We start from the raw sequence: 23,324 nt of genomic DNA, 5'->3' as shown, positions 1-23,324 counted from the left end.
GGAAGTCCGGAATTGTGATGCCGCCGGCTTTGCTTTTCTTTTTCAACATTCCTCTGGCTATTCGAGGTCTTTTCTGGTTCCATACAAATTTTAGGATGATTTGTTCCATTTCTTTGAAAAAAGTGGATGGTATTTTGATGGGGATTGCATTGGAACAGGAGTTCTTAGACTTAGTGTCCATTTGAACATCGTAAGGAGCTTATTAAAAATACAGATGCCTGGTCTCCTCCTTCTCCTCCTCCTCCCTGGTACATTCTGAATCAGGAGGTCTTGACTAGAGCTCAGGTATCTGTATTTTTTTTAAAGATTTATTTATTAGAGAGAGCGGGGGGGGTGCAAAGGGAGAGAGAGAGAGAGAGTCTCAAGCAGACTCCATGCTGAGTGTGGAGCCAGACGTGGGGCTCGATCCCAAGACCCTGAGATCATGACCTGAGCCAAAATCAAGATCAAGATGCTTAACCAACTGAGCCACCCAGGCACCCTGGCATCTGTATTTTTAAAAACACTCTGGTGATGCTGATGCCAGCTAAAGTGAGAGACACACAGGCTTGGGGGAAGGGGCAAACAGCCAAGGTTGCTCATTTCTGTCACTACCAGAACATCTCTTTGACTCTGTTGAGGTATGCGGCAGCCTGGTACGGTAGCTGAAGGCAGGGGTCCTGCAGGCAGCCTGCACTGTTTCAGTGCCATCTCTGTCACCTAGCAGCCCTGAGACCGGGAGTGCATTACTTTCCCTTTCTGAGCCTCCATTTGCTCATCTGTAAAATCACCCACTAAGAACAGCTTCCTTGGAGGGCAGTTACGTGATTAAGTGAGCCAGTGAAAGTGTATGTCAGGTACTTGATACTGGGCCTAGAACATAGTAAGCACCTAATAAACTTTGGCTACAATTGTGATGATTATCATCAGACTATAGTTTTACATTACATTTCACTAAAGAAATATTCCACCTCTGGATCATGCAGATTCCAAAGAAGAGGCCCATTTGTGAGGGGAATGCAGAGTCACCGTGGCCCCAGAGAGAGCTGATTTGATGCTTGAATTCAAATACATCAGCAGCTGGGATGAGTTGTACAGCATTGCTGGGACTGGGGGGTGGGAATAGATTCTTGGGCTTTGTTTTACATGGATCACACTAACTAGCTGCTGGGATTATAGCTCTCATTAATTCCTTTAGTGCATTTAATTCATCCTGGACCCTCTCCCAGACAGACCCAGTGAGAGGTTAAGAATTCAGCTCATATACTTCTCATTTGTGTCTTCCTTATTGAAAAAGAACTGGGAATTCATACTATTCAGAGGCTTACATAATGCCTTTCTCCAGGCACTCAAGGCTGCAGCATGTGCCTGTTCTCAGGTTTTGCCTCTGCAGATCCTGGGTGCTCTGGACACACCTGTTTGTTTTGGCAGGTGACACGTTTATCCACCTGGAATCTTACTGTCGCACAGACTAAGGTGTCATGTGGCTCTTGGATTAATTATGCTTAGTTACCGTGTGTGACTGAAAACCACATAGTTGATGTGGCCATTTAAAAAATGATGCCCTGAAAAGCTAATGGCAAGAAAAAAGTTCAAGGTAGATCATTAAATGTAAAAAAAAGCATATTACGGTCTTATGTGTCTGGCTTTATCAGTTAGTGAACAAAGCAGGTAACTCATTATTGTTATGGTGTTATACCATTTTGTTAAAAGAAAAGTATATATATGTATTTTTCTATATATAGAAAAATGACTAGACATTTCCACAACAATATGCATATAGAATATTTGTATGCTTTTCTGTACTTCTAAATTAGAGAGGAATGCATGTTTATTATGTATTGACTAATTTTTACATTATTAAAAACAGACTACCTATTCACACATTTATTACTATCTCAAGCCCATTTGCAGTGAGTCATGGTATAAAAATAAGTAAATATATATATATATATTTAATGAGCAATAATATAAGCCGTCTGTAGTGGACTCCCTCACTTACCTGGGAACCAGAGATTCAAGGAACAACATCCCTACTCAAAAGCAAGTTCTCAGCTGGAAAAGAACACTATGTTATAAGTAGCGGAGTACCTATTTAACTCTCATCACTCAACTCCCTGTCCAGCCATTATGTAGAGGTTCGTTTCTACATTGTGGTTTTTGAAATGGTGTTGTTTCGGGGGTGGTCTTCCCCATTGTGCCTCCACGCCTCTTTCCTGTGAATCATTTCAGTCCTGGGCCTGTCCTGGGCACAATGATTCCCCCGTTCGCTCATGAAATCCAGTTTTATTGGCATTTTTTTCCCTTTGCAAAGAGAAGGGTTATTATGAGCACAATGAGTAGGAAGCAAGTCAGTCACTCCACATGGAACCAAAATTGGTAGTTTTTGTTGAAGACGACCTGCTAAAAGTTGTAATATCATGTAGTATGTCCTATGGACAAAACAACAGATTGACCACATTTTTCACTTATCAATTCACTGTTTAGTCCGTCATTGCCCAAACTGTTTTTTTAAGACTGTTTTTTGAAACATTGCCCAAACTGTTTTTATGTGCCCAAACACATTGCTCAAACTGCTTTTTGAGATTATTTTTATCATAGGGACTGACACTGGGTCAACATGAAATCATACCACCTCAGATTTTAGTGTGGCTTGGCACGCCACTGTTGTCAGGAACAAAAACTACAAAGAAAAAATTGCTTCAGAAAGTCTGATTCCAAGCTTCTCATGTACTTGGGTGTTTCCCAGAGATGGTAAACTCAGAAATTGCTGTGCACTCATCATTTTTTATTGCAAAATTCATTAAGCTGCCATTCTATTATCATCATATCTTGTCAGGATGATACATTACAGACTTCATTGCAAAACTTTAATAAGCAGAAGAAAGTACACCTCTCTCCCTACCACAGCAAGGGAAAGCCTCTGGGTATTTTGCTTTTGTCTTAATATTTTTTGTCGAAAGCCTGTGTCTTTGCAGAACTTCCATCAGTCTGGTAACTCCCTTTCCTCCCTGTTTGATCATGTAGAGAGCACATTCCCTCCTTAGGGCTCTGTGAGGCATCATGAGCTACTGTTAAAGAACATTTCTTCTTCCCTTTTTTTGACAGCTAGTCTCAGACATCATGGAAAGATGATGTTAGCCCGTATTCTGACAGACTTCCATGCGTGGTGGGAAACCTCCCCCAAAGTGACTTTGCAAGTCTATGTTTCCTATTTATCCTCCCACTCTGTGTATTCAGTGGGCCAGAGCATTGAGGCTTGCCGAGACACGTGAATTTGGTTTGGTTCTGCATGTGCATTCCTGGCCCTGCTTCTGGGTTCTGTGATAAACAGAGACCCTGCCTTTTGTATGGGGGGTGTGGGGATGGGGAGGGATTGTCATTAGAGTGAGCAGGAGTCACTTGGTAAATATGGAAAGTGAAGTTGCTTAGCTCCCAGATTTCCATGGCAACCCCCAGAACAAGTACAATATCACCAAAATTATTCTGTGGCTTTCTTTTTTTAGTTGCAGTGATTTGGTTGCATAGTCATATTTTTCCACTCCTGATTTGTACAAAAAACACAGACTCTGTCCACTGTAACCATTACTTTGGTTTCAAGGACGTTAGTGGTCCCTGTATGAAGCACCTGGAAAATTCAGTCACTTGGAACTTCCTCTTTCTGTGCTAGCAGAATACATTTTCACTGCTTATTGTCACCTTGTATTTATTATTTGTCTTGTAACCATTCATGGAGCTTTAGTGTATATTATGCACAGGCCGGGTGCCAGGAACATGTGACTGATGCTGCCCTCGCAGGTCACTGTAATAGATGCTCGAGGGGTTCTGTATGGGCATACATGCCCCTGCCCCGAGTAGTTTGCATTTCTCAGCACTAGGACCAGCACTAGGAAGAGTTTATCACTCTTCGTAGAAACTACGTTCATGAAGACATTCATCACTTACCCATACATGTTTACATTTGTTAGGGGATTTATTTTATCATTTCCTTGCTTCTGAGCTCTTGTCTTCTGTGACTAAAACGAAGAGAGATTCTTGTTGACAAACATGTTTGAAGAAGGCAGGGATTCCCAGTTTAGGAATACTCCTGAGTTGTAGGCATTCTTTCTCTTTTGGTCATTTAAGGGGTTCTCCGTGATCCTTTTGCTTTGACTCATAACTGTTGTTGTTTTTCTTTTTCAGTCCCCTCCCTAGCCTATAATTTCCTTTTCTTCAGCAATGTAATTGCCATCAGTCTTTCTTATACCTTGTGAGGAGGATGCCAGAGCTAGTTTGAATCATTGATGTCTCAGAGAAGTCCAGGTCTGGTATTGGAAAGATTTGGTTAATTTAATTTTTTTTTAAATAGCGTTTTAGGCTGCCTGTTCTCATTATGTTTTCTGTTAGGGGAAGTACTCATTTGCCCACCTGACAAAGATCCCCCTGTTTGGAGTGACATTACTGAATCATGTTCTCTTTTTTTTCTTAATTCATGCCAAATGCCTTAGAATTTGTCTCGGTATAGTTTGCCATACCACTAAAACATTTGAATTGCTGTTGATTTTACTCTCCACCTCTTCCCTGGAATGACTCTCACTGTCCTGCTCACCCTCAATAGGGATTGTCAGCATTTCAGCTCAGAAGCCTATCCACCTTAGACGTTCTCAGTCTCACTATGTCCAATAAAACTGTAGTGGTCTTATAGTCCGAGAGTGCCAGGTTTCCAGAATTCCTTATCATGTGGCCCATCGAGGCATACTGGTAGAGTCTGACTGTTTAGATGCGTATTTGGCTATCTTGACTGCAAAACTATGAAATTTTATGATTAATTTTTTTCTGTATTTTCTTTTTGGACAAAGGACACCTTTTCTTGATCTTTTGCTCTTGTTGTCATTTTGTTAGAGGTTTTGCCATATGTGCAGGGCTCACAGTACCTAAATACAAGTCAAAATAGAATCTCAAAAAGGATTTACTTCCTAAAAAAGAGTTCTAGTGACCTCCACTGAATGAAATACTAGAAATCCTCGACTTCAGTTTGGGGGTTGCCACCCATTTAATTTTTGTGGCTTTTCTAGGCCAGGCAGGGTTGGATTCTCATTGTCCACCCCATCCTCATTCTCGTGTGGGTTCATCTAAGACAAATGTCAGTTTCCATATGCAGCAGTGTTCCTTGCTTAGCTCATGGAGAAAAGCCAGTCTGTAATACTGTAACAGAAGATAAGTTCTCAAAAATTTTACCCAAATCCCATTTATAGAATCAGATTCTTATATGAGGTTAGGATTCTGATAAAGTGTTATATAAAGGAAAGCATCTTTATCTGTTTTTTTTTCAGTTATGATTTCAAAGCTTTATCTGTCACATGTTCAATCTTAGGTTGCTCCTAGTCTACCGAGGAAGGTAGACATGTGATCAAATAAGTATATGCAAGTTACTAATAAATATTCTAGTATACATCTGAATAAAATACCTAGGAATTAGTGTAGGGGTGTTCATTATCTGGGAATGTGTTCCCAATAAGTATTCACTGAATAGATGAAAATTGAAGAAAATTCCATCTCAGATACTCTTTTTCTAATGGATCGTAAGGCAGGAAAAAAAGTCCCAATAATATTTTAGAAAAACTAATATGTTTTTAGCAAGGTATTGTTTTTAATTTATAGAATCATAGTCCTCTTAAGGGCAAGTAAATATAATCACAGGAGAAATATGAGCTATGGTTATACTCTTTGGTTTCCTGTGAATCCAGAAAATTACATCATGCAAAGTTGGCCTCAAACTAGAGTTAATAAAACTATTCACCTCTCCTTCCCTGTGAAGCAGAAATTATCTTCATTGAACCCCAGAGAAGTGTGTTGAGTGCCCTTTTCTATATGTTGGTCTTGGGCTTCTCAGTCATTTTCAGAAATCTCAACATGAGTATTTTGTGCAAAGGGAAGTTTGCACTGATTCATACTGGTAAGTGGCATATCCATTTTCTCAGTGATCCCCTAATTATGTAATTTTAGAGTTGGTTTTCTTCCTGATAGCAAGTTCCCATTCAAAGTCCCTGTTAGTTCTTCTATATCTGAGTGCATTGTAACTCTTTTGGTTTCTCTTTCTTTGTTGTTGTTTCTGTTTGGAACTTAAGCTCTTGAGATATGAATAGTTTCAAATCTCAGGAATCAAGTTAATAATCTACTTTTTTCAAAATCTACTTAGAGTTCAGAAATCTCCCAATAGCCTCATGGAGTTTTTTACTCTTCTGCAGGGTTTTAAACATGGCATTGAGAATTTGTCAAGATATTAGGGGTGTTTGAGTGTTTGAGTGTTTGGGGGGGTGTGTGTGTGTGTGTGTGTGTGAATGAGTGTGTGTGTATTAAATGTAAAGATTACTCTAACATCATCTCATAAGCATGATAAATTTTTATGCACATGACTAGTATAAATGGAAAAGTATTTTTTTATCACATCACCCCCTTTACTGCTTGAAGAGTTCAAATGCCAGACTCTAAACCACCATGTCAGTGAGTCCAGTCTGTCTTCTTAGGGACATGGTATACCTCCAGCTTGTTTCAAAGGTCCAGTGAGGATTAATCCACGTAGGCTGTTTCCTGATAAGTGAATTGACTGCCTGCAGCATCAGCTGATTTCATTATGGTGTATCTGTAATGAATGTGGGATGAGAATGACATTCCGGGACTCTGATATTTTGCTCCAGCAGTGGTGCCTTTGCCATTTAGCTGATTTATCCCAAAAATGTTTTCTTCAGCACACGGTTCCAAGTTTTTAAAGATGGGAAGAAACAGAAAGTTCTTATCTTCGAACAGTGTTCTGAAGTTTACAAAATGCATTCTTGCATATGATCCCACTTGATCCTTATGAACTCCTTGAGCTGTGCAAGGCAGTTTTCATTATCCCCATTTTACAGATGCATTAGCCAAGAAACAGAGTGAAAATTGCCTGAGGCCACTCAGCCAGGCAGGGGTGGAGTCTTGAAAAGAACTCAGGTTTCCTCCCTCTGGGATTAGTAATACTCTCCAAGCACTAATATGACTGCGTGGACCATGGACTCAGTTTTTTATATGCAGACGACTCTGTAGCCCTTATAGATCTATTAATTAAAGAACTGACTTGAAGCTAGACATCAAATACATGGAGCTGGAGGCAACGCAGGAGGGTTTGTCTTGGGAGTGGTCAGGAATGTAGACTGCAGTCATAAGGATGTTGATGACCAAGTAAATAGTAGATATTTTATGGTGAAGTGCTATAGAATTGGAGGTAGGACATGGCCCTCGCAATTAAGACCATATTGGGGGCAGGAGTTTTAGAATAAAAGGTGAATGTCACAGAAACCAAGAGGACCTAATTGAATACAAGGGCGCTATGAAGGCCGCTCTGTGTTCTGCCCATCTACCAGTCAAAAGAAGACACACAATTTATGGTGCAGTGGTAGGGTCACTCTTAGGAAAATGGCTGGTCTGTCCTATCAGGCTGAGCAGAGGGGGGTTTTCTCCAAAGTCACAAGTCACCTGTTCCTCTTCCTTTCCTCTTCCTTTCCCACCTGTAAACCTTATCCTTTCCTATGTCTTCTGAGCTTTGCTGAGGTCTCAATCCATTCTCATTATTGGTAGGTTTTTGTATATGTCGAAACAAACTATCTTTATGAAATAGTAGTAATATGGGGTTTGTCACCTTGTTTTTCTCCAGAGGAACAAAGAAACAGCATCATCAACTCCAGTTTGGAATCTGTCGTCTCATCAAATGCAAATAGCATCCTTAATTCCAGCAGCAGCTTGCAGCCCAACATGAACTCCAGTGACCCGGACCTGGATGTGCTCAAACCCACCCGGCCCAACTCACTGTAAGTATGATGTCCAACTGCCTTCCACAGTAGGCCCTTGCTCAGCTATCCCGCCTGGAATTTATGCTCTGGCCCCATCTTTGAGCATTGTCCCATGAACGTGATTTTAACCTTCTTCCTAAATGTGGAGCTTGGCTAGTTTGTTGTGGATTTTTTGAGCATCATCATCTCAGAAGGGAATCATTATTCTTAACATACTGCTTCTTGGCCTTGGTGATCTTTGATTTATCCTCCTGCTGAGATGGCTTTGGTGATGGCTATTGACTGTGCTGGCTGCTGGGCATGAAAAGCGATTTCTTTTAGTTTTATAAAACATCCAGACACTGTAGCAACTCAGTGGATCAGTAGCCAAGTCTGTTTCACTCATTTATGTTGTCCTGGTTTCCTTTCTCCCTGATGATGTAGAATATGTCCAGTGCCACTTCTTTGTCCACTTCTAGAAAGAAAAGCCCTCCAGTAGCCCTTCCAGTGTTGAGATCCTCAACCCTTAGCATGACTGTGATGACATACCAGAGACTAGGAAAAAGAAGAACCTTTGTTGCTTCACCCTTGGGTGGTAAGCACCCATAACCGAGACAGGCAGTTTTAGAGCTGCTTGTCCGGTCCTCCACAGAAACTAGATATCCACTGTGCCAGGGCCAGAAAGTCCTCCCTTGTGGTTTCCTCCCACACTGCTTAGCGTGCTTCTTCAGACCACCGCATAAATCTTGTCAACTAGAGCCTCTGCAGAAAGTATGTGAGGCCATGACCAGAACAGCTGGACTCTCAGGCTGCGGTTGGATAAAACTCGGGAAGAACAGAGTTGACTTTGCCTTTCTCTAGTGAAAACAGTTCGAAGTTCAGCCACAGATTGTCTTCAGGGCACTCATTTCACCTGGTGAGACACCAGGATATCAGAACCTTTTCCTGCCCATCTCCGGGCCGTGGTTACACGGTCACACCCTGCCATTCTATCTCTTTAAGATATTTGTGGATCTGCAAAATGGGACCAACAATTTTTGCCTTAGAAGAGACTAAGGGATATTAAGGCTCAGGGGGAGAAAGACTCTAAAATGGACTTAAGGAATACTTTTACTGCAAACGAAACAGTAGCATAAAATGAAATCATGTACTGGGAAAACTCATTCAGCTTAAGGGCAGTGAGTCTCTTCTGCTTCTCCATGGCCAGACTTGCCTGTGGAGTCTCCATCCCTCGCTGCCTGGCTTGTTAAGCACTCCTATATCTGCTTTCCTAGACTTGAAGGAGATTCTGGTTTCTTTTTTATCTCTTTTTTTATCCCCCATTTTGTTTAAACTTCTGTACCTGTCATTTGTTGCTCAGCATGAGCAAGGTTGAATTTCTAGCCCAGGTTGCTTACTGTCCCTGATCTTAGCAAGCAGTATCATTTAATGGTCTTTAATCTTTGTGGGGTTTTTTTTTTTAAGATTTTATTTATTTATTTTAGAGAGAAGAAGTGAGCAAGAGAGAGAGAAAGAGCAGGGGAGGGGCCGAGGGAGATGCAGTCTCCCCGCTGATCAAGGAGCCCAATGTGGGGCTCAATCCCAGGCCCCTGGGATTGTGACCCGAGCCGAAGGCAGATGCTTAACCGAGCCACCCAGGCGCCCCTCTTTAATCTTTGTTTTTAGCAGCTGGGAGCCCCCTGAGTCACCACTGAGTATGGTATGTCTAAAGAGGCTGCTTTGGCAGCTAAGTGGCAAAAAGGGGGCAATGTCTTTTAAACAGGTCCTAGGGGAGGGGACTTGAGATTTCTATTTTTCAGTTGTCTAGATGTGATTTGTTTTACATAAAACACTGGGGGTCACTCGGCCCACTTTACACCATCCATGGGGACCGTTGCTTGCCTGCTACAAAATTTGGGGGCTTTCCCAGGGCAGGAAGAGTGATGTCAGGAACAGTTGTACTTTGTTTGACTTTCAAGGAAAGTTGGAGGTAGGATTGTGGATGTTGCCAACAAGTCTGCTGCCCTTCCAGGCTGAGTGAACACCTGACTGGCACCTGTGAGTCTTTGGCTCCAGGCTGTTCCTGAGGCAGAGGCAGTGCAGCTGCCCACGCTGACTGCAGAGTTTGCCTCAGCCACCCTGAGGCCCACCCCGAAGGCCCCTCGAGCTCTGCGGAAGCTTCGCTGCCTGTTTTGGAAACCCAGGGCCGTGAATGTGCCATATCCGAGTTTGGGCCTCCCTTGTTTTTTCTGCCTGCTGTTTGCTTGGGTGGGCCATAGACAGAAGCTAGGTGATCCTGGCAAATAGAAGCCACAGTACTTTCCTGGAGAAAACCAATTCTGAGAAGTCTGTCAGCACAGTGTGTCGTGGAGATTGGGTTCAGTCACAACCACGGAGACCACTGGCCCCAACCTCAGTTCGAGACCCTTTCATTCCCTCCATCATTGTTCACTTTGAAGTACACAGAGATCCTTGAATGGGAACACTTAATGATGCAGATGAAAACAGAAAACAAAATCAGAGGGTGGGGGATAACCATTACTTGGATTATTAATTAGGCATGAGGTGGGGAGCCAGTCATCAGAAACTGTCCATTCTCCTTTTTATTTCATTCGTTTTTCATTGTTTTCGTAATGACTGGAACGGTCATTATGGCCATGTAACCATCATAATGAAAGGAACATGCTTTGTGACTCAGCATCCTTTAGCACTTTAGAGACCACATTTTGCTGTCTCATTGGTAAATCTTTCCTAATTCTCCAAGGAGATCAGGGCCCTCTTGTTTGTGTGGGCATAACGCTAAATTGGGCATCAAAATTAGAGATGCACCATTCTGGCCATGTCAGGGCAAGGTTGCAGAGTTTACACCTTTGGCAGGTCCTCAGCTGGACTTCCTAAAGCATAGCCATCCCTCTTGAAGATCAAAGGACACTTGGTAAGTCAGGACCAAAGTCCAGGTAGTCTAAAATTGTCAGCAACTATTGCTGACATATTTTGTGCCCAGACCTCTGCTAAGCTACCAGGGGTAAATGAGAACAGGAGGATTCCTGGCCTCGCCAAGAGTTTACAGTCTGGCTAAGGAGGAAGGACAGTGGTATATGGCAGTGCTAAATGGGATTTATAGCTCATAAGTGGTTTTAGAGTTCACCAGCTATTAACTGATCATGTTGAGTACCAGTCAGAATATTGGAAAAAGTGGATAGTGAAAGTGTGAGGTTGGTGTTAAGTAAGATTAAATAGATTAATACGGATGGATGAAGTTCATTGCAGGTAAGGGGGATGAGGGAGGCAAAGATGATCCAGGATGGAGAAAAACAGCCTACAGACATGTGTGTTGGTAGAGGGGGAGCTTCCTTCCTTCCCTACCACTACCACCAAAAAAAATGAATAACAAACCAACATTTATTTATTTATTTATTTAAGCATTAAATTATTTATCTTGGGGTTGTGAGTTCGAGCCCAACTGAGCCAGCTAGGTGCTCCCCCCCCTTTTAAAGTATAAACCAACTTTTTGTGCTGAAACAACTAGACATTCACATGCAAATAAAAATCTAGATATGGATTTGACACCTTTCAAAAAATTAACTCAAAATGGATCCTAGACTGAAATGTAAAATGCAAAACTGAAATTTCTAGAAGATGACATAAGAGAAAATCTAGGTGACCTTGGGTTTGGCAATGACTAGGTACATGATCCATGAAAGAAAAAATTTGTAAGTTGAACTTCATTAAGGGTAAAAACTTGTGCTCTATGACTGGGTGTTAGGCACAAACAATGAATCATGGAACACTACATCTAAAACTAATGATGTAATGTATGGGGATTAACATAACAATAAAAAATAAAAATAAACTCTATGAAAAAAAAAAAACTTGTGCTCTATGAAAGACACTATTAAGAGAAAGAAAAGCCAAGCCCAGAGTAGGAGAAAATATTTACAAAACACGTATCTGATAAAAGATCAGTATCCAAAATATACAAAGAACTCTTAAAATCCAATAATATGTAAACAACCCAATTAAAAACTGGGGAAAAGATCTGGGCAGTCACCTCACCAAGGAAGACATTTAGATGCAAATAAGCATATGAAAAGATGCTCAACATCTTATGTCATTAGGGAATTGCAAATTAAAACAATGAGATATCTCTGTGCACCTATTAAATCAAAAACAGTGACAACACCAAGTGTTGGAAGGGTGTGGAGCAACAGGAACTCTCATGCATTGCTGGTGGGAATGCAAAACGAGACCCCCCCCTTTTGAAAGACAATTAGGCAGTTTCCTACGAAGCTAAACATAGATTTCTCATACAACGCAGTCCAGCAGTCATACTCATAGGTGTTCACTCAAATGAGTTGAAAACTTAAGTTCACACAAAAATCTGCCCACAGATACTTATAGCAGCTTTATTTGTTATTGCCAAAACTTGGAAGCAAACAAGACGTTCCTCAGTAGGTGAATGGATAAACAAACTGTGGTACATCCAGACAATGGAATATAATCCAGTGATAAAAAGAAGAGAGCTATGAAGTGAAAGATTACTAAGTGAAAGAAGGCACTGTGAAATGCCATAGTGTGTGGTATGATACCAACTATACGACATTCCGGAAAAGACAAAACTATAGAGTCAGTAAAAAGATGAGTGGGGAGGAAGGGTGCAAAGGTGGAACACTGGGCATTTTTAGGGCAGTGATACCACTCTGTATGATCCTGTATAATAGTAGATGCCAGATATTATGCATTTGTCCAAAGCTATAAAACCAGTAGAACACAGAGTGAATCCTAATGTAACTAATGTTATTAGTTAATGTAATTAATATTACTAATAAATGTACCTCACTCATGAAAGATGTTAATTACAGGGGAGTTTAGGCAGTAGGGAGAGGTTATATGGAAACTCTGAGTTATTTTGAGCAATTTTTCTGTAAACCTAAAACTGCTCTGAAAAATTAATACTTTTTTTTTAGATCTATATTTCCAACTTCTTTTGAAAAGTTAGAAGATTTGGCCACCCTAAATCCATGTGTTACTTGGTAACAGGTGATGCTCTCCACGGTGGCTATCTTCTCACAACTGGCCTGCTTCACTCCTTCTTATCTCCTGGCTGTAGGCCTATGATAGATGAAATACGGCCAAAGAATCTTTGCAGCACCCGTGAAGGGGTGGAGTCCTTGGATCTAGGCTGGCCTTCATCTCCTGCCTTGATTTGGCCAATAGAATGTGGTACAAATGATACCGTGTGTAACATCTGAGCCCAGCCCACAGGCCTTGCAGTTTCCCATCTCATTTTCCTGGAATCCAGCGCCATGTAGAGTCTAGTCTAGTCTTCTTTGGCATGCAAGACTATTGGAGAGAGAAGCCCAACTGTCCCAGGCATGCCCAACCCCAGGCCACCCGTCAGTTGAATGCAGCCACATGAATGAGTCCAGGAAGGACTAAGAGAAAAGCTGCTCTTCAACCCACAAATGCATGAGGAATAGTACATCGTGGTTTTTTAAGCCATTGAGTTGAGGTCAGCTTATTCAGCAGTAGTTAAATGACACAGGCCTCTGCTTTTGTGACCTCAGAATCCTCAAACTGCCTTGGGAGGATGTTGGGTTGCCTGGGTAAGGTAGAAAGGTACGAAAGGCTCTCAGCATAGAGAGTGGCAGCATGGAGACCAGCCTGTCACTTTTCAGAATCTTCTTTGAAAACAAATGACTCATAAGTGAGATTCTAAGAAGTTAAGCAAAACAAAACCCATAGCTAATGACTGAGGCAATCAGAAGGATAGCTCACACAGTGGCATGGAAAGCAGGAAAGCGAGGTTTCACTTCTGGCACCAACATAGACTGGCTGGTGCCCGTCCTTGGCTTTGAGTGCACCCATCCCCTGCTCCCTGTGCTGTAAGAAGTGGGGCCAACCTGTCTCTGACTATGGAGGTGGTTCGAAGGGTGCTTAGAAAGGACTGACAAAATGAAAGTCACTCTCCACTCTCACAATGACCAGTGGTGTTGGCCTTGTGCCACCGCCTTTCTGGAAGATAGTGATTTTTAAGAAGGAAGTAAACAAATGCTAAGAAAAAAGGTAGGGGACGTCCCACTAGGGACATAAAATACTGCAGTAACTCCCTCAAGTTAAACACTACTAGGTGAATGCTTCGGACTGCTGGGGTAGGGATGGAGGGGCTTATTAAGATGGAAAGCATGCTAGGAGGTAGCCATGGGAGGAACCCAAGCTTGGAGTTCTCCCTGCCTGAGTGGTCCCCACCCCTAGAAAATAACTCACTGCCCAGTAGCCTCTGAAATAAAACGAATTTTTCTTGTCCTTTCCACTTAACACACACACACACACACACACACATGCATTTCCAAGTTATTTCTGGTGACCTAAAAGATGTGCTCATGCCAAATGCCTTCAAATTGTGCCAGAGTCAACCGCCCTCTACCTCTTAGTGGCCAGTGAGAGGCAAGAGAACAGTCCCTGGAATTCAGAGGATAAACAAGGCCTGCTTCCAGGCAGCATTGTTTCTCTAAAGCACTGTTGGCTCCTGAATTTGATTCAGCTGCTCTCCGATAAAATCTGGGGAAAACTTGAGAGCTATCTCCAAAACTTTACTTGTGTTTTACTTAATTCAGTCAACATTCATTTAACAAATACTGTTTGAACACCTACTGTGGGCCAGGCGTTATCCTGAATGCTGAAGGTACAGTGATAAACAAATGAGAGTTTTTGCTTTAGTTCTTTCTGCCTCAGTTTCCCCATCTATAAAACAGGAATTATACCTTCTCAAAAAGGTGTTGGGAAGATTAAATGGGATCATCTTTTGTTACCTCATACGTTTAGCACTGTGAATAGCAATTAATTTTATTTTGGAGGACCTCTTGTCCTCCTTCCTCTCAGAGATTCCCTTTCTCTCCCTATATCCCCACAGCCTTTGTATGTCTTTCTTGTGGGCAGAGAGATGTCCCAGGCTCTTCTCTTCACCTTCCCCCCACAAGCTTCCCACCTGGAATTGGAGAATCCGAAACTGGAACTGTCAGTCCAGTCATTAAGTTATCAGTGAAAAGGAGGAACTTCTCTCAGGGCAGGTGCTGCCCCGCTTTAAACCAAGACCAGCTGGGGGCTAGGCATGCCTGTTGCTGAACAATTTGGAAACGTCCACATCCCACACAATTGAGCTGTGTGCATAACTGTGCATAACTTATTGAGACCAAATGAATCACAAAATTAGTAATATGCATTAAACAGTGATAATAGGGGCGACTGGGTGGCTCAGTCACTAAGTGTCTGCCTTCGGCTCAGGTGATGATCCCAGAGTCCTGGGATCGAGCCCCGCATTGGGCTCCCTGCTCAGCGGGAAGCCTGCTTCTCCCTTTCCCACTCCTCTTGCTTGTGTTCCTGCTATCGCTGTCTCTCTCTGTCAAATAAACAAATAAAATCCTTAAAAAAATAATAAACGGTGATAATAAATGGCATATTTTTTTAAGTAATTTTATCTCCTAAGTGCTATTTCATGCCAAAAGAGTTACACCCAAAAAGGCAGCTATGCTTTTACTACAATGATCTTGATTTGTCATTCTTTGGAGTGCAGGGATTTGAAAGAGGAAGTTTTCCTCTGTCGTTGAATCACTTTTCTGTGGAGGAGGATCTCTCCTCTTAGACTGAGGAGTCTGGTTCTCACCCACCTCCAAGCAGAAAAGGTCTCTTCTGACTGTTTTGTCTGAAAACTTGGTGGCATTCCTCACCTTGGGAAATAACTTGAAAGTAGAGTCATTTTTCAAAGGAATCAGTTGCCTCTTCTTGTTCTTCCTCACAACCTCTATGGTAGTTCCAGCCAGCTCGTTCATGGTTGTTTCCTGGCCAAACCCCAGACCATCCCTCTTACACCTCCGTCTCCTGGGGCCGCCGTGGCCACAGCTCCTCCAAGTATGCCTCCTTGGCATTTTCAGAGCTTGTCACTGATGTGACCTGAATTCTTGTTTTCTGAGCGCCTTTCTGTCAGCTTTTCCCATTCCCTAGCCAAGATTTCCTTCGCCGGTCAGGAGCCCAGCTGGCCTCACTTGGTTGAGGGTGGAGATTCCTGCCTGATGACCCATCTGATTCTTATTGGATAAATAAGTTTGGTGATTAGCAGGGGTATTTTTTTCACATAAAAATTGCTCAAGGCAACCCTCACACTTCATGACCCAGCAGGATTTCTTTCCCAAGCACTCCGGCTGTCAGTGGCACTTGGATCTCTACAGCCTGTCAGCAGAGGGGGTATGGGAGGAGGCGGGGATGGGACACCGTTCAAGTGCTTAGCCACATCCCTGTTTTCCAGGGTAGTGGAAATTGCAAATGGAAAAATGTTTTCCTTCACACACATTGTTGTTTTCTTTCCCCCTTGATGAGCTAACATCATAAAGGGTCTGTATTTTTTTCTGTAAATAAATTAATCTTCCTAAATAATCTAAAACAATTACCCAAATTTGTCATGACACACAGTAGATGCTAAGTAAAGTCTTGGTGTTTAATTAAACCTATAAATAAATTCTGACTTTAGCTGCTCTCAAATGCATTATGGCACTGCATTTTATATATGTAAGTAGGTGTTAGGTATTTGTAAATCTTGAATTTTTGATGGAATCTTTGGGGAAGGAAATAGGCTTAATATCTTGTGCATGGCTTTTAGCACTATTATTCCTGTAAGGGGACTTTGAAGGAACTTTAAAATGCCATTTTTCTCACTTAGAATTAAATTTGGAAGTGTTTCTTTCCCTACATGTATACTTTGGGGGAATCTTATTGGTAGATTCAGATCCTAAATCGGGTAAATTAAAATCATACTAAAGTAGTACTTCTTAAACCTTTTTAGTCAGTCTGGAAAGCAGATGCTTACTTAGCTAGGAACACATTTCTAGTTGGAAATAGCCTTAGGATCTTATTTTTAACCCCTTCTCTGCATTAAGTATCTAGAAAACTATGCAGGATCTCATGTATGCTTCCTTTGGTTCCAGCTAAACTGGTCTTCTAGGCAGGGTCTTAGCCCCGTGTGGTGTTCTCTGTGCTCCTTGAACCAGTGTTATTGGGCATCATCTGGGAGCCTGTTAGATCCATATACATTCGCAGGCCCCGCTGCAGACTTACTGGATCTGCCCCTCTGGAGGATGAACCCAGTTCTCGGTGTTTCCACAAGCTCTGCAGGTGATTCTGATACGTCCTGAAGTCTGAGAACCATAAGCATAGTGCAGTAGGTGGATGGACTTCCACAAGAATAAAAACAGGATTTACCTCATTGTAAAGCTTTCAGGACCAAGCCTGTATCATCACTGGCATTCTGTTTGTTCCTGCATTGATGACAGTAGAGGGGCTTAAGAGCACCCCATCCCTGGCTTTTGCGATCAGTCACAACAATTGAGGCTGAGGACTGATGGGTTTGCTCCATAGAGGAACCCAGTTAGCTCACCAGGCCTACACCTTTCACTGCTTCAGGGAAGCCAGCTGGCTGCTGCTTTGCAACATGTGCCTTTTGGTTACAAATCAAGATAGCGTAGGTGCATCAGTTAAACCAACAGGTGTTTTTATTGAGCACCCACTGTGTGTGTAACATGAGATCAAGCCCTTTGCATTGACAGGAAAACAGCTTGGAAAGTGGTAGATGACCATCGACTTGTACAGGATATTTGAGACTTCTAAATCAGCATTCCCCAAACTGATGCAGGAAGAGGGCAGGACAGGTGGGGAAAGGCAAGAGCTCTGAGTTGAATAAAGTTCCACAGATTCTTGTCTATAGGACTTTTAAGCCATTAATATGTCTCTTGTGAATCTCCCAAAGAGCATATGTTAATGCCACATTTCCTAAATGTATATTTGACCTTAGAACATCTCTACAGAACTTCTCTTTGGCATCATTAAAACAATATTCCACGGTTGAGGAAAGGCTTTTCCATATGAATACTTTTGAGGGGGGAAATGTATTTCTCATAATGGATGGCATTATGGGAAACAGTCATTCAGGAGAACAGATGTAGTTTATATATAAACTTAGGGCTACAAATAGCTCTCTGAAGGCTGACATGGGTTCTAGCGTGTACGAAAAGCTCTTGAGATCTGGTGTAGGGAAAAGCCCGTGTGGCCTGGTAGTGAAGGCTTGGCTCTGCTATTTCCTAACTGTAAACTTGGGCAAGTTACTTGTCCTCTCTGAGCTAAACTTCTTTTGTGAAATGGTAACAATAATAGTAAAAATAATCATAGTAATAATAAGACCTGCCTTCAAGGTTGTTGTGAGGGTCAGATGAGTTAATGCCGGCATAACCTTATAGAAAATGGTCTGGTTCACATTAAGTGGTTATTAAGAATCGGTTTCTGGGGCGCCTGGGTAGCTCAGTCCGTTAAGTGTCCGACTCTTAGGTGAACTCTTAAGTGTTCAGCTGAGGTCATTTTCTCAGGGTTGCGGGCTCTAGCCCCGCGTCCGGCTCGGCACTCTGCAGAGTCGGCTTGAGATTCTTTTCCCTCTCCCCTCTGCCCCTCCTCTGCTCACCTACACATGTGCTCTCTCAAATAAAATCTTAAAAAAAAAAAAAAAGAATTGGTGTCCTTTTTCACTAAGCAAAAATTGGTTTGCTCTTAGACTATCCCTTTACCAATGAACAAATCCTTAGTATTGATTTCTTTTGGTGGTGGCAGTAGGCACTCAGTGTTTATTTTTGTTTCTTTGATCCTGGTGTGACACAGAGCAACCTACAACAAAACACTGAGATAATTTTAAAACACCTGGGTGGCGCAGTAGGTTAAGCGTCTGACTGTTGGTTTCAGCTCAGGTCGTGATCTCAGGATCATGAAATAAGCCCCTTGTCGGGCTCAGTGCTCAGTGCATAATCTGCTGGAGATTCCTCTCTCTCCCTCTGCCCCTTCCCCCTCCACCCCTGCTTGCTCACTGGCTTCCATGCTCTCAAATAAATAAATAAATAAATCTTTAAAAAATAAATAAAATACCTAAAACTCAGTTAACTACAAATAACAAAATACACCGAAATTAGTAGAGGCACTCCTCTCTCAAGACAAGCTTTAAGCTGTTTGCACCAAGTCAGCAGGCTTAGGTGTGTACTCTCCAGAGTCCTGCCAAGCCATCTATCTACTCTGTTGTTTCTCTGTTGGGTGGAGCCAATCGGAACCATACTAATTAGAGGAGAACCTAATTGCAAGCCTAAGTTTTCACTGGGGGATAATTTAGCCTCGGGAATTCCTTTCCAGCCTGTGACTCTGTGTACATTTGACTGTCATTATGACAGAGAAAGCATTTCTGAAAGTTCTGAAATTCTGCCTTTCAGTCATTCACTGAGTTTGCTCTAGCAGGTTCTCTTTCAGTGCCTATCAGCTTCTTTCTCAAAGAAGCAGTGGAGTTCTCCCCTAGACATTGCTTCAGTGTTCATTTTAATAGTCCTTACAAATTGAACAGGTGATGGGGTTGTGCCCAGGCTGTTGTCAAAAATGCTCAGAAAAGGAATAAAAGAGCTGCTGTATGGACTGCCCCATTATGTCTTTTTTAAAGTTTTTATTTTTATTTATTTTTTTTAAAGATTTTATTTATTTGACAGACACAGCGAGAGAGGGAACACAAGCAGAGGAAGTGGGAGAGGGAGAAGCAGCTTCCCGTGGAGCAGGGAGCACGATGCGGGGCTCGATCCCAGGACCCCGGGATCATGAGCCACCCAGGCGCCCCTTTTTTAAAGTTTTTAAAAAGTTTTTTAGAGAGCACAAGCGGAGGGGGAGGGGCAACGAAGGAGGGAGGGAGAGAACCTAAGCAGGCTCCATACTTAGTGTGGAACCCAATGCGGGGCTTGCTCTCAAAACCCTGATTGAGATCATGATCTGAGCCAGAATCAAGAGTCAGACACTTATCCAACTGAGCCACCAGGGTGCCCCATCCTCTTTTTGCCTTCTGTGAAGAAGCTATGTTTCCGGAGGGAGCAAAGGTAATATTGTCCATAAAGAAATAAATGCAAACATGTATATCCAAGAATGATGTATTAGAATCATAAGAAACATCAGCACCATGAAAATAACGTAATTCAAGGAAGAGTTTATTTATAAAGAAGTGGGGGCAGGAAAATCATGAGATAATACAGTAAATCTCAGGGCTAGTAGCACCCAACCAGTTATCATCCTTAGGCTGGAGGGACTTGAGTAGAAAGTGGTTACCAGACCCAAAAGGGGTGAGAGGTCTATAGAGTCGTACCTTGAAAGGAATGTTGGTTAAGGGCTTCAGTCAGGGGTGGGCAACTACAGAGTGAGACAAGGGAATAAATACCTTGGCTCGCTCCTTCCTCCTGCTAATCTCTTGCCAGAGCTCCCCCTTGGTGGCCCCAACAAGGAGCCAGAGGGTACAGGAGACCTGTTGATGTAATCCGTGCTGATCAGCTCCCAGAAAAGAGGGCAGGATAGAAAGACCTGTTGATGTAATCCATGCTGATCAGCTCCCAGAAAAGAGGGCAGGATAGACAGGTGACCATTAGTAAAAGACAGCCAAGATATATATTAGAGTAGACTGCTACCCAGTACAGCAGAGGAATGAAGTAGTTCTGTATGTGCTGGTATAGAACAACCTTCTAAGGTACATTAAAGGAAAAGCAAGGTACTGTGGTTCTCAGGCCAGGCTGCTTATTAGTATCACCTGGGGACCCTAAAGTAAAAAATGTCAACACCTACACTCCTTTACTGGAGCCTCAGAGTTAATTGGTCTGGGTGGTATCTGAGTTTTGGTATGTTTCTTAAACTTCCTAGGTGATTTTGTTATCCAGCTAGATTTAAAAACTATTTGTGTTCATTGTATACTCCTATTTATATATGAGAATCCAGGGATATACATACCTACAGATGTGTGTACATGGTTGTAATATTTCTGGAAAGATACAGGGGAACGAATCTATATGGTTGTCTCTGATGGAGGCAGATGGGACAGTGGCCTTTGGTGGAAGAGAAACTCACTTCCCTTCAACCCTACCCTTTTGTAGCGTTGGAAGTTTTTTAACGTGTGTGTGTGTTGTTCAGTTTTGAAAACTCAGATTAGCTCCGTTTTAAAATCGCCATTTTACTTTTTTCTTAAAGTTGTGGGGTACATCTTTGTGAGGATTTTTTTTAATACATGTGCTTTTATTTCCCAGTTTTATCGAAAATAACTGACGTACATCACTGTGTACGTTTTAGACACTCAGTCTGATGGTTGGATTTTTAAAAATATGGAATGCTTTATAATTTGCATGTCATTTTTGCCCAGGGGCCATGCTGATCTTCTCTGTATGGTTCAAATTTTTGGTATATGTGCTGCCGAAGTGAACACAGGAATTTTTTTTAACTTTTCAAATTTGTTACATCCTCAATAACTAAGGATGTGCATAAGATGCTGTTTGAAGAATAAGACCTATACCAAGAAGGTCTTGCTTTTGGTGTGTTTCCGTGAAATTGAGTCTTGAATTTTTCTTTCAATGACCACATGAATCCTTTCCAGGCTGGTCTATCCAGGGCTCCAGGTCAGTGCAGAGAATATTAATTCTGGGACAGCAGAGGAAATTTGTCTCAGGGAACTAAGTAAAGTAAATCTAGTTACATCTCTGCATCTGGCATGATTTCAGATTTCTTACTAATTTGAGAAGCCCTAACTTAGGAAACCAGAAAGTCATTTTTTACATTTACTCATGAACTCCCACACCATCTCCTAAACCAACATTGTGAAATTTAAGTAGTTCAATTTTCTTGTGCTATATATAGTTCTTTAACCTGATCTTCATCTGTCATCCTCCATCTGCTCTCTCCCCAATTTCCTTTAAAAGCCCCATTTTAAAGCAAAATATATGATGGAAAAACGTTAACTCCTGACCTTTATAGAGGTACGCTAGAGTTACTCAATAATAATTAACGGTTGCCCTGGTAACCTCAGACACACTGCTTAAATCACCTGTATTCATCACTATCCTGAGCTTACTAGTCAGTGAGATCACCTGCTTGGTGCTAATGAAAAAAAGAACAATTGAGTAATTTTATAATCCTTTTCAGGTCTACTATAGGAGTAGGAGAAGTGATACTGTTTGTGATTAGACAGACTGAAAAGAGGGGTTTTTTTCTAGTGACTAAAGCATTGACCTAGAGAAATCACCTTAGGTTTGAGCAAGTTGGCAGGCTTAATTTTGTTCACCACTGTACTCACAATGTTAGGAGCTGTAAGCAGGTGCGACTTGCAGATTAGAATCTAAGGGTCGCAGCACTAGGGATGTAATGAGAGAATGACATTAGCAAGGCTGTCGTCATGCCATGTCAGACATCCCTGACAAGGACGATTAAAGCCCACTAACTTCAGCTCTTGGACTTGAAGAATGCTGCTTGAAAGTTGGAACATCCAAAGCTGAAGCACAAGAGAGATTTCTTATCTAAAATAAATGTGTTGACTTCATCTCTGTCTCGGAGGAAGCCTGTATTCTCCCTTAACTTCCATACAGCACAGACTTCATGATAGGAGCACCATGGAACTCTTTGCTTCCTCTGGGGAAGAAACAGCCCATACCCCCTCATACATCCTCTTTCCCATTCTTCTCTTGATCCTTTGTGTGAAAGTGGAATTAGAGGAAATATGTCCCTAGTCATCCCATGGCAGCATTTACAATGTGCAATTGTCACAGTGAAAATACACTGGCAGGAGATCAAGAATCAAGAAGTGGAGTCATGGGAATCCTGGACACACTAATCCAGTAGAGACAAGATCCACATGTTAAGTGACTGACATGGCCAACATAATCATCCCAGACAGTAGTTATACCCAGCACTGTCTTACCATTGAATAATTACCAGCAGAAGAACACCCACCAACTGCTCTTGCTCGATCCTCTAACCTTTCTTAAATCTCAGTGGAACGCAAACGTATCTTAATCTTATGTGTCCCTTTGGTATATGGCACCACCAGTTGAATATTCGCTGCTGTAGCCTTCCTGCACCCTGGAGGCCTCATGAACATGAGCAGTCAGAACCAGCCAGATCTGACAGACAGTCCCTTCCCAGTCAGTTAGCAAACGCATACTGAATACTACGTGTTTAAGACACTGTTCCAGGCACTAGGAAAGAGACAAGCAAATACTTTCCCCTCAAATCTCTTACAGCCCAGATGGTAGAAATCAGATCTACATAAATGGAGGAGGAGCGTTGGTGCCAAAACGAGACTGTTTTTAAGTAGTAAGTGAGTGGCTTGGTCATTCACTTAAAAATATTTATGGTTGAATGAATTGTCTTTTCAATTTATGTTGTGTGGGCAGTTTCCAATAATCTCCCTGCTTCATCTTCTAGATCTACCCTGAAGTTTGTAATTTCCCTTGTCTGCCTTGGTCCAGCTTCCTGAGAGTGGGGGAGGAGGAGTTGTAGTTTTATGACCCAACTTTTTTATTCTGTTAGCCGGAAGGCTGCCTATGGCTAAGACTGCCAATTGTTCTTGGGCTTAGAAAACAAAAGATGGTAGAATGTTCCAAATGTTTGTTTGTTGGCTTGTTTGTTTTTCCCAGAAGTCTCTATGGACCTCACATTTAAGATGCCATAAAGTTTAAAATTTGGGCTGTAAGATTGATGGAGAGAGAAAAAAAAAAA

General features: G+C 42.0%; 1 protein-coding gene and 1 non-coding gene across 2 annotated transcripts in view; one reads left to right on the top strand and one right to left on the bottom strand.

Moving 5' to 3' along the window:
* Window positions 1–23,324, top strand: part of LOC102733438 (rho GTPase-activating protein 26) — a 234,960-nt gene that overhangs the window by 198,110 nt on the left and 13,526 nt on the right. Inside the window, exon 12 of the mRNA XM_081825602.1 lies at window positions 7,646–7,799. Within this exon, the coding sequence (XP_081681728.1) occupies window positions 7,646–7,799 (154 nt within the window). The remainder of the gene's footprint in view (window positions 1–7,645; window positions 7,800–23,324) is intronic.
* LOC115941426 (U6 spliceosomal RNA) lies at window positions 20,933–21,039 on the bottom strand. The gene has a single exon (XR_004076176.1). It is a non-coding gene; the product is annotated as a U6 spliceosomal RNA (small nuclear RNA).

The sequence above is a fragment of the Leptonychotes weddellii genome, chromosome 7 (genome assembly GCF_054177405.1).
Source record: "Leptonychotes weddellii isolate Sample4059 chromosome 7, ASM5417740v2, whole genome shotgun sequence".
Taxonomy (NCBI): domain Eukaryota; kingdom Metazoa; phylum Chordata; class Mammalia; order Carnivora; family Phocidae; genus Leptonychotes; species Leptonychotes weddellii.
This window is presented reverse-complemented; position numbering and strand designations above follow the sequence as displayed.